The 12,542-nt window shown below is 28.4% G+C and overlaps 1 protein-coding gene across 3 annotated transcripts in view; it reads left to right on the top strand.

Annotated features, from left to right (window-relative positions):
- The first annotated feature begins 521 nt into the window (after nucleotides 1-521).
- The window catches only part of LOC126897431 (uncharacterized), an 86,604-nt gene continuing 74,583 nt past the window's right edge, over nucleotides 522-12,542 (top strand). For all 3 annotated transcript variants that reach the window (XM_050670999.1, XM_050671005.1, XM_050671007.1), the window contains exons 1-2: nucleotides 522-542; nucleotides 604-658. In XM_050670999.1, coding sequence (XP_050526956.1) covers nucleotides 537-542; nucleotides 604-658 — 61 coding nt within the window. In that variant the 5' untranslated portion in view covers nucleotides 522-536. The remainder of the gene's footprint in view (nucleotides 543-603; nucleotides 659-12,542) is intronic.

Here is a 12,542-nt window from a genome sequence, read left to right on the forward strand (position 1 = left end):
ATTAATAATAAATTTTATATTTGTGTATTAATAGTTTGACTAAAAATAAAAATGTTGAAAGGTATACTTTAATATGACACGGCCCGCGTCGCTTCGTTATACACGATGCTCCGCGACTCGTGACACCTTTATCAGTCGTCGCCCTACAATGAGTATTTGACTGACCATCACCGCGTGTCATACGCTACGGTGCAAAGTCCAGCAAGTGCTGCACGGCCGATGACGACCCGTCGCAAATGATACGAGAGTCTTCTTCCCATGTAAGTATGTTCAATAGTATTAATAATTCGCCTATTTCAATTAAAACAAAAAAATGTCACTACCAATGCTGATTTAACTGTTTTTTTCAACTTGTGTGTTAATAGTTTGACTAAAAATAAAAATTTTAAAAGGTATACTTTAATATTTATTTAATATATGCTTTCTAAATTTAAAAATATAAAATAATTTTTATTATGTAGGTAATTATATATTTATAAACTAAAGTAACCTACAAATTGTCATTAGTTATTCAAAATTTAAAACTTTCAGTGAAAATGATGGTAATACACTTTTCCTAAAGTATCTATTCGAAATTTAAAAAATTATTTTGTTTTATTGCAGAAATGGCAAATTATATATATTTTATTCATAATATCGTGTTTGATATTTAACGAAGGTAAATTCTATTTTACATTATTTAAGTCTGTTAAGTGTGGTAAGATTACCATTTTAGTTTATATACTTTTTTTTTAAAGCGATGCATATAAATGCGATGACTCTGAACGTCAGCTATTTTACACCCTAAATTAAAAAAAAACTATTAAAATGTACTATAAGATTTAAAAAAAAAAATTCTTGCCGACTGTTCTGCTATGAGAAGTAGGCCGTCAAAGCACGAAAATTCATAATTAATTTAAATTAAAATACTTTTTTATAAGTATGTTGATTTGTTAATATATTCACGAATAATAGGATTATAGAATTCGAATTTACACTGAATTACACAGAAAAAATTATCAATGGTCTTTAAAAAGAAATAAATTTTAATCATCATTGTTATACCAAATTTTTACAATTAAAGTTTTTCTGTTTAATCTAATTTATGAGGCGATAATTAAAAAACGAATAATATAAATGTAAAATGTACATTGTACATTCTAGTCAGTCTAATATTTCAAAATTAACAAAAAATTATTTTCTGAAAAGTTAAACTTATTCGATTTTTGCATCAAGCGCTTCAATTTTATACACATTTGACACTAAGGTAGCAAAATATGAAACTACATTATAATTTTTGATCATTTCTCCGTAATAATTACAATATTAAATCATTTATCATAAAACTAAATTTTATTACAATAATTATTATTTATTCATATATTGTAATTATAAATAAAGTAACTTATCGGGATAAAAATTAGGGAATAAGGGTTATTGTTGCTTTTGAAATAATATACCAGTTTCTTAAATTAAACACTATTTAAAAAATTGCATTGAAGCGCTTCTTATGATACTGATTTTAATCACTGTAAAATATCATCTATTATTATTCAAACTATGCCACTAACAAACTATTATAATTATTTAAAAAAAATATTGTTTACATTTTTTTACGTCTTATTATTTAAGTAAAACATGTTATTCCATTAGTTTTTAGTATAATAAATACAATAAATTTTGACAATAATAATATATTTAGATAAATAATTATAAAATATAACTTAATATACAATTCCAACTAAAATTTTTAACATTTGTGTTATTTAAAATTATCGATGTATTTCAGTTTGAATAAAATTATTTCAAAAACCGAAGGCATTATCAATAATAATTTATAAATTGTTTACAATCATAATTATTTGATTAAAGAATGATATAAACAAATATTTAATTCATATTTATTATAGAAAATTTTAATTTATATTTATAATTTATTTTTAAAATTTTTGTAATAAAATATTTTGAAATACATTAGCTTAGTGTTAAATTTAATTTTCCTAATCTTTTTCATCATAAAATATATGATTAAAACTTTTTTTAAAAAGATTAGTATATAATTTAATAATACTATACATAGGGTAAATAATTTATCTTTGACTACCAAATTTTATTTATTATTTATTATAATTTATTTATCGATTTGTTGTAAGTGGTGAGGTGATTTTTAGTCCTATCCTTTTTCCGTTACAATAACATCAAAAAACTTTTTAAACTTCCTTATACATAAATAATATAATATAGGAAACCATATATTTCGTGTAAACTTTAGTATCAGTCATGTTGGTGTAACATTTGAGATTTGAATAAACTTTTGATAATTTATCAAACAGTTTAACTGTGGATATAAATGAATTGTTAAAATGGTTAAAATCTTTATTTAGGCTGCCAAACTCGAATAATATTTAATGAATAATAATTCAGAAATAAATAAAATCTCAATTATAATTTTTCTATAACCTTAAAAATAAAATTAGCAATTGAAATGTCTCTCTCTTAACTAGATATTTTTTAAAGTTAATTAGATAAAATTTAAAAATTATACCAATTTAATAATAATAATTGTGCTCATTTAGCAATCCAATACAAAATTTCGGAAGACAAACAATTAAGCTATTTTGAAGAAAGTACGTCGAGAAAAGCTGAAGAAAATAGATACTTGGAATTATTAAAAAATAATTATGAAAATGGATATAAATTGGATAAAGACATAACAACAGCTGCTGCTGCTAATGGGTACCTAGAATGTTTAAAATATGCACATCAAAAAGAATACCCATGGGATGAAAGTACAACACAAGCAGCTGCAAATAATGGTCATTTAGAATGTTTAAAATATGCTTATGAAAATGGCTGTAAATGGAATAAATTTAATATTGCAAAAAATGCCATTACAAAAGGTAATCTAGAAATATTAAAATATGTTCACAATAACGGATACGAATTCAATGAAATCACAACTAATATGGCTGCCACAGGTAATCTAGAAATTTTAAAATATGTCCTTAAAAATGGATACCCNCACGTGCTACCATTTTTTTGTTAAAACTGCAAAAACTTTTTTAATTAAAATAAATTTTGGAGTGATAAAAAAAATCTTACTTAACGTATCTGGACGTTTTCAAACATATGTAGCTGTTCAATTTTAAGCAAAATTATATATAAATAATGGATGAATAAATTTTTAATCAAATAAAAAACTTTTCTAAATATTTATTTATAATTTATCAAAAAAAATCAATTAAAATTATTTTCTATTATAATTATTTAAAAAAATATTGTTTACATTTTTTTACGTCTTATTATTTAAGTAAAACATGTTATTCCATTAGTTTTTAGTATAATAATTACAATAAATTTTGACAATAATAATATATTTAGATAAATAATTATAAAATATAACTTAATATACAATTCCAACTAAAATTTTTAACATTTGTGTTATTTAAAATTATCGATGTATTTCAGTTTGAATAAAACTTTTTCAAAAACCGAAGGCATTATCAATAATAATTTATAAATTGTTTACAATCATAATTATTTGATTAAAGAATGATATAAACAAATATTTAATTCAGATTTATTATATTTTTTGTGAAAAAGTTGTCATTTTGAATCCTCCTCCCCTGTGGGCTGATAAAGGGTTAAATTTATAAAAAAAATATACCAAATGATTGGTAAAGATATCAAGCATCTATAAAAAGAAAATTATATTGATTTGTTCATTTTTGAAAAAGTTATGGCAGTTTTAAGTAAAAAAAATTGAAAACATTTCGAAAATTTACCGATTTTTAAATTTGTAATTTTTTTGAAGATTTCCCCCATTTATGGGAAACGAGGGAAATTTTTTCAATTTTTATTGTAATGTCTTCGACATGATAGGAATTGTGATCTTTTGATGTATCATCGAAAGAAATCCGTTCGGTGAGACCTGAGAAAAAGTCGTAACAGAAACAAAAAAAAAAAAAAAATCACGTATCATAGTAAAGCAAATACGACAACTAAGTATGTAAGCTTTTGTTATAGATATAGGTAATTTTTTATTTGTTTTATTATTAATAGATCCCTAAAGAACAGTTTGATTTTATTTTAACACGATAAAATGTAAGTATGTTCAATAGTATTAATAATTCGCCTATTTCTATTAAAACAAAAAAATGTCACTACTAATGCTGATTTAACTGTTTTTTTCAACTTGTGTGTCAATAGTTTGACTAAAAATAAAAATTTTGAAAGGTATACTTTAATATTTGCTTGAAATGCGTTTTTAAATTTAAAAATATAAAATAATTTTTATTATGTCGGTGATTATATATTTATACACCCAAATAACCTACAAATTGTCATTAGTTATTCAAAATTTAAAACTTGCAGTGAAAATGATGGTGAGTAATACACTTTACCTAAAGTATCTATTCAAAATTTAAAAAATTATTTTGTTTTATTGCAGAAATGGCAAATTATAACTATTTTATTCATAATATCGTGTTTGATNTTCATGTCCGTGGGATGAAAGAACTTTAGAAGTAGCGGCTTATAGTGGTAATTTAAATATTTTAAAATATGCACATGAAAATGAATGTCCGTGGGATAAAAGAACAACAAAAGCAGCTGCAATTAATGGTCATTTAGAATGCTTAAAATATGCATATGAAAATAAATGTCCGTGGGATGAAAGCACAACAGAAGCAACTGCTTATAATGGTCATTTAAATATTTTAAAATACGCACATGAAAATAAATGTCCGTGGGATAAAAGCACAACAGAAGCAGCTGCAATTAATGGTCATTTAGAATGCTTAAAATATGCATATGAAAATAAATGTCCGTGGGATGAAAGCACAACAGAAGCAGCTGCTTATAATGGTCATTTAAATATTTTAAAATACGCACATGAAAATAAATGTCCGTGGGATAAAAGCACAACAGAAGCAGCTGCAATTAATGGTCATTTAGAATGCTTAAAATATGCATATGAAAATAAATGTCCGTGGGATGAAAGCACAACAGAAGCAGCTGCTTATAATGGTCATTTAAATATTTTAAAATACGCACATGAAAATAAATGTCCGTGGGATAAAAGCACAACAAAAGCAGCTGCAATTAATGGCCATTTAGAATGCTTAAAATATGCATATGAAAATAAATGTCCGTGGGATAAAAGTACAACAGAAGCGGCTGCAATTAATGGTCATTTAGAATGCTTAAAATATGCATATGAAAATAAATGTCCGTGGGACAAAAGCATAATAGAAGCAGCTGTAATTCATGGACATTTAGAATGCTTAAAATATGCATATGAAAATGGCTGTAAATGGAATCAAAATATAATGAGAAGTGCTATTGTAAAGGGTAATCTAGACATTATAATATATGTTCACAAAATGGGATGTATGTTTGATGAAGGCTCAATTCGAGCTGCAGCAGAAAGTGGTTGTTTTGATTGTTTAAAATATATACATAAGAATGGTTATAATAAATGGGATGAAGGCACAACTAGAGCTGCTGCTGCAAGTAGTTGTTTCAAGTGTTTGATATATGCCCACAAAAATGGATGTGTATGGGATGAGGGTACAACTAGAGCTGCTGCAACAAGTGGTTGTTTCATATGTTTGAAATATGCCCACAAAAATGGATGTGTATGGGATGAGGGTACAACTAGAGCTGCTGCAGTAAGTTGTTGTTACAAGTGTTTGAAATATGCCTACGAAAATGGATGTGTTTGGGATGAGGGTACAACTAGAGCTGCTGCAGCAAGTAACTGTTTAAATTGCTTGGTATATGCTCATGCTATGAAATGTAATTGGGATGAAGATACAATAGTTGCAGCAGCTGTGCATGGTAATTTAAATTGTTTAGCATATGCTCGTAGACATGGATGTGATTGGGTTGAAGGTACGATGAGAGGGGCTGCAGCAAATGGGCATTTAAATTGTCTAAAATTTGCTCACGAAAATGGTTGTCCGTGGGACGAAGGCACTACAAGGGAAGCTTCTGCGAGTAATTATATTAACTGTTTGATATATGCACATGAAAATGGATGTAAATGGGATGACGGAACAACGAGTGGAGCTACTGTTAATGGCAATTTAGACTGCCTAAAATATGTTCGTGAAAATGGCTGTGATTGGGACGAAGAGACAACAAGACTTGCTGCTGCAAATGGTCATTTGTTATGCTTAAAATATGCTCATGAAAATAATTGTCCATGGAGTAGTGGTACCATTTCTGAAGCGACTCGAAATGGTCATACTGATATAATTAACTATGCTACCGAAAATGGATGTCCTAATTAATTTCCTGTTTAATTATCATAAGTTTTATTATATTCCTTTATGTTAGCAAATTTTATTTTTAAAATAAAATAACTGGAATCGTTTTATCCAAGATATATATTGTACCTAAAAAATCAAAAAAATATTTTTATAGTATTAAAAATTATAATATTAATATTAATTTTAATAATAATAATATATCTTAAAGTATCAAATGAGTGACATCAATAAATTTTTGTTTCTATTATTATTATAATATTTATTTGCGTAATACTTAAATTAAATGCATGGATCGCTTTGCTTGACCTTTGTCCTCAGGTTTTTGAGCTTCGGTTCCCTTTGACTTTTTCAATTCATCCGTTCCCTTGTCTCCCTCATTTGGTAGGTTCTTCTGTTCCTCCATGATTGCTCGGCTCCTCTTCAGCTTGCGCCTCTGACTGCCGCTCAGTTTAGAATCATATTTCCGCATGATTTTCAATACAAGATTCAATTTAAGTTTATCAGCCCCACTGATTGATGTTTGCTCTCTGTGTTTGGAACTAAAGGAATGAATAAAACAGGCTACCCAGAATAAATTCGAAAATAGAGCTTAATTCAAATGAAAAGTTGTATTCATTACAGGCTATTCAGTTTTTTTAAACATTTGCGAGAAAAAATTGATATTTTACTGAAATTTACTGAGTATCTTGGTATTTTTGCTAAATAAGGTACAGTAAAAATTTTAGGAAAGGGCTGGAAAGCGTTCAACTGGAGAACTGAGACAAAAACCATTTTAAAAGCCACTCAATATTTACACTTTCAGCTCTCCCGTTATAAACGCTTCCTATTCAAACGTACAAAAAATCTCAGAAACGTTCTAGTGTCAGACGAGTTTGTATATAATATGGATATGGCCAAATTTATGACAATAACCAAGAAAGGTTGTTTTCAAACTCAAATTAATCCTACACAAATTCCAATTGGATGTACTATTTATGAAAATAAATTGAATGATGTTAGTAATTTGTTGAAGAAACACTTCGGAGATGATTGACAACAACTGGTGAAATTAAAATGGTTAAATAATATACTTGCAAATGGTAATAGTAATACAGCTAGTTCATATGCTCATTCAGAAGAATGTGAATGTAATGAAATGGATGATAATGACTTCGACCAACTTATTGTTCTTAACGGCTAACAATATAAGTAGGTGTATATTATATGAGATAGGACCTCCACTAACCCACATCATGTGGGTTTAACTTGCCATTGGTACGATTGTAGGCGTCGGGGGGATATAATGAAAGGCATATGGTAGGTTCAGAGTATAATGGAGGGATCTCTTCTCTCTCTATTGACAGTAGATATCACAAGTATGGGGGGTTAAGAGTAAATCTACATCTGGGGGTACACCATCACATAAGAAGGGGAGCAATACTATGAAAAAATGAATAATTTATTAGAAATTACTTATTAAATTATAATTAATAAATAATTAATAAAAATGTTTAAGTGATGAAGGAATGGGTTATGTGATCTGAGATTTGCTGACCCCCCTATGAAAGTATGTGATTTGTCCACATAAATGAGCGTGAAATTTTTGATAAAGTCACAGTGTCATCAAGAACCATCAGCTCTAAGAAGAAGACTCTACTCTATGAACAATATGGCTTCCGAACCTGTAAGAAAAAAACGTTACATTTATATCTCACCAACACCGCTAGCCGAGATGATTGACTCTAGCAGTTACACTATGGCGTTTAGCGACAGAAAATTTTTGCAAAAGGGCCTGAATCCAAAGGAGGACTTCAATGTTACGATATGCATTATTACTCCTTCACGATAAAAAAATTTATTTAAATTATACGGACAGTTCCGTCAAAAGGTGTATATGTAAATACATTGTCTGAAATTACTAGAGCATATGAAATTGTATTAGCGGGGAACGCAGCTGATGCTTCAATTTCAATACGTAGGTCAAAAGATGAGACTGTAATTGTATCGTTCTACTTTGACATGTCGATTATGGCAATAGATATTAAATTAAAAAATTGTTTTTTGTTTATCATAATAACTCTTGCAAGAGGACTTTTTAATTCGGCCTGTAACAACAACATGGTTTTCCACTTGCATAACGACTAGCTATAGTAGCAAGGGTCACCACCAAGGTCGCATAGGGAAGGTTTTGGGGGTTGGGTTGGGGGAGGGTGCCATTGACGAAAAAATATATATCATGTTTTTCATTTTTAATTGATTATATTAGATATTTGATTATCTTATTTGTTATAAAAATTGCAGAGGACTGTTAGCATTGCATATTCTTTTTAGTTTATACGTTTTAATTAATTATTTATTTTATTAATAAACTGTTAAAAAATGCATTTATAAGAGCTTATTTCAGGATTTTTAAGTGCATAAGTGCACGCATAATCAGTTTTTTTAGGAGACAGAAGTCTTGTGCTCTAGTTATAAAATAATAATGCATAACATAATAGCACACCACTATTATTGTGTTACTCTCGTGTTTGGTGTTTATCGGTTTCCGTTGAGACGTTATCCACAAAATATAATGACCGCGACGGCGACCTGAAGAAAACGAGTATGACACGATAACGTAAGTCGCGTATTTTAAAAGATTTTCATAATCAAGTGTAACACGTTAGTTATACAAAAACGGTGTTTGCAATATCATCGAAATAGACATTCGAAGATTTTTAAAAAAACCACGTCTAGAAAAAGATGAGATAGTAAGCATATTAAAATTAATTGTAATTATTACAATTACTCGATTAATCTATTAAGTTTTTAAATTTTATTTATAGGAAACTAAGTAAAATTAAAAGTATATTAAAAATATTAAACTCAAAGCCACAAAAAATTAATGAAAAGTCGCGGATACGTATTTCGGAAACAATGTTACATAATTTTGAAATTATGTTTTCGTTATTATAATATTTCTTTTATAACCCTGTTATAAAAGAAATAGCTAAATTTAATGGGTATAACGAAAACATAATTTCAAAATTAGTCCGAAAACAAAAGTGGAAAAAAGAAAGGAGGGCAGCTAGTACACTCACCAGCGAGGGGGAACAAAAAGTAATTAGATCACCAATTTTATATTATACAGGAATCTCAAATGGATTAACTAAAATATTAAAGAATTTTGGTATTACTTTGGTAACATCTAAGAGTAATAATTTAAGAGATTTATTAGGTAACCCTAAAGACAAGGTAGATGAAGGGGGGAAATCAGGCATTTATAAAATACAATGTGAAAATTGTAATAAATGTTACGTAGGACAAACAAAAAGAAATATAGGGGTCAGGTTTAAAGAGCACTTAAGAAATATTAAAAATCAAGAAATTGAGAAATCTCCAGTGGCTGAACATTTATTGACACATAATCACTCTATTAAAACCATAAAACTAATTAAAAACGTAAATAATTACAAAGAACTTAATATCAGAGAAGCAATAGAAATGTTTAAAAATAAAAACAATTTAATTAATTGGGATCTTGGCCCACTGAAAAATTCATTATTAAACTTGTGTAAACTGGCAAAATGTGATAATATTACTTAGTGATAACGTCACTAGGTGATAAGGTCACTAGGGGTATATAAGGGAGTTTTTTCTNCGTCACTAGGGGTAAATAAGGGAGTTTTTTCTAGTCGGGGTGTCAGTATGTGTTTAGCGTTGATAATGGTAACATTGTTTCCGAAATACGTATACGCGACTTTTCATTAATTTTTTTGTGGCTTTTGAGTTTAATATTTTTAATATTTTTTNGTGGCTTTGAGTTTAATATTTTTTATTTTTTAGTTTTTTTAAATTAATAATTTTTTTAATAATTTTTTTAATATAGTTTTAATTTTACTTAATTAATTAGCCACAAGTGATCAATTTTTATTATATAGGAAACTAGTTTCAATAACCTGTCACAATCAACTGAACCAGCAGAAAAAGCATCTACAGATACAAATGTCTCAGTTTCAATTTCAAAGTTTGTGTACCCTCATGATATAGGGTTATATGTGAACAAACCTGCAACTGAAAGTATTGACTTGATACCGGGACTTCAAAATTTGATATGGACACCTCCAGAAGACTACAAATTTCCTGTTTCCGAAAATAGAAATTTCAAATTTCAAAGAAGTTGGTTACTCAAATATAAATGGTTGGCTTATTCAGCATTTATGAATGGCGCATTTTGTAAGTATTGTGTATTGTTTTCTATACGAAGTGGAGGAATTGGACATCAAACGTTGGGGCAGCTTGTTAAAAAACCACTTACCAACTGGAAAAAAGCTTTAGAATCATTTAGTTATCATAACTCACTCGAGTATCATAAAACTTCATTATTAAAATCAAATATGAGAACAGAAATTGATAATCAAAACATTTTATCGGTTGACTTACAAATTTCGGAACAACAATTAGATTTCATTAATGAAAGTAAAAAATGTTTGATTCCTGTGATCGAAACTTTAATATTATGTGGTTGTCAGGGTTTGGCTCTTCGTGGTTCAAAAGATTCAGAAAGAGTAACTTCCGAAGAACCTATAACTAACGATGGTAATTTTCGGGCTCTTTTAAGATATCGAGCAAAAACTGATGAACAGCTTAATAATTTTTTACAAAATTCAGCAAAAAACGCAATGTACATTAGTAACCGTGTTCAAAACGAATTTATTGTCATATTTCACAATTTAATTCAAAAACAGATTATTGAACGTGTCAATAAAACTCGAGCTTTTTCTATAACAGCAGATGAAACTGCAGATATAGCCGGCATAGAACAACTTTCAATCTTTGTACGGTATTTAAATTATAAGGACAGTAATTATAAAATATGTGAAGATTTTTTAAGCTTTATCCCTGTTGAAGATGTAACAGGGAAAGGTTTATCAAATGCTATTTTGAATTTCCTAGAATATTCTGGAATAGATTGTACATATTTATTTGGACAAGGTTATGATGGGGCTAGTACTATGAGTGGTGAATTTCACGGAGTTCAATCGTATATAAAAAAAAAATATAATTTAGCTTTATACTCACACTGTGCTGCCCATAGTTTCAATTTAGCAGTTAGTGCCGCATGTAGTATCCCTCAAGACAAAAACTGCCTTGGTACAGTCAAATCTATTTATAACTTCTTTAATATCCCAAAAAGGCAAATTGCACTTCAGGATGCAATAAAAAATAATGACACTTTGTTACAAGAAAAAAAAAAACTTAAAAAATATTGTGCAACAAGGTGGGTACTACAGCATGAGTCGATTGGAACTTATATAGATTTACAACCAGCAGTTATTGATGCCTTAGAAAATATTTCGAGTACTTGGACAGACTCAAAAACAACATCCGGATCTTTTCAATTACTATCAGCAATAAAAACATTAGAATTTCAAATTTCAATTCACGTTTTAAATTCAGTACATGCATTGTCTTTATCATTGAGTAGAGTTTTACAAGCGAAATATCAAGATTTATTCGAGGCCGTGAAGTTGGCAGATGCAGCAAAACACGAACTTGAGGAAAGAAGACAATATTCTACAGATAACTTCAACACAATTTTTGTAACTGTAGAAGATATTTGCAATAAGTACAATATACCTGTGATTAAACCTAGACTTGCCTCACGTCAAATTAACCGTTCTAACATTATAACCGACTCTGTAGAAGATTATTATGAAATTATTATTTACATACCATACCTTGATTTATTTATTACTCATCTTCAAGATCGCTTCCTCAAGCATCGTAATATTTTGTCAAACTTCTCATGTCTTTTTCCTATTGAAACAAAATCTTTAGACAAAGATTCATGTAAAAAGTTATTTGAAGCTTATTGTTCAATTTTACACGACGATTCCCCAGAAATTTGGATAAATGAGGTAGAAATTTGGCGACGACGACAAGCTGGTAAAAATATTCGAAACGGCCTCGATGTCCTCGATATTTGTAATTCAGATGCGTTACCAAATGTTCATAAAATGTTATGTGTAATGTCCGTTTTGCTGGTGATTACAGTGACTAATGAAAGGTCAATTTCAACATTACGTCGGCTTAAAACCTATTTAAGGTCATCTATGGGTGAAGATCGTTTAAACCGACTAGCTTCGTTGAATATCCATCGTAACATAAACGTGGATATCAACGAAGTATTAAACGAATTCTTTTCTACTTATCGTAGATTAAATTTATTAAAAAAATAATTTTTAATTTTATAGTTTTATCATGATTTATTTATATTATAAATATATAGTATATAATATTTGATAGTTATTGATTTATCTATTAAAT

Source organism: Daktulosphaira vitifoliae, unplaced genomic scaffold, assembly GCF_025091365.1.
Source record: "Daktulosphaira vitifoliae isolate Bord-2020 unplaced genomic scaffold, ASM2509136v1 Scaffold_2, whole genome shotgun sequence".
NCBI lineage: Eukaryota > Metazoa > Arthropoda > Insecta > Hemiptera > Phylloxeridae > Daktulosphaira > Daktulosphaira vitifoliae.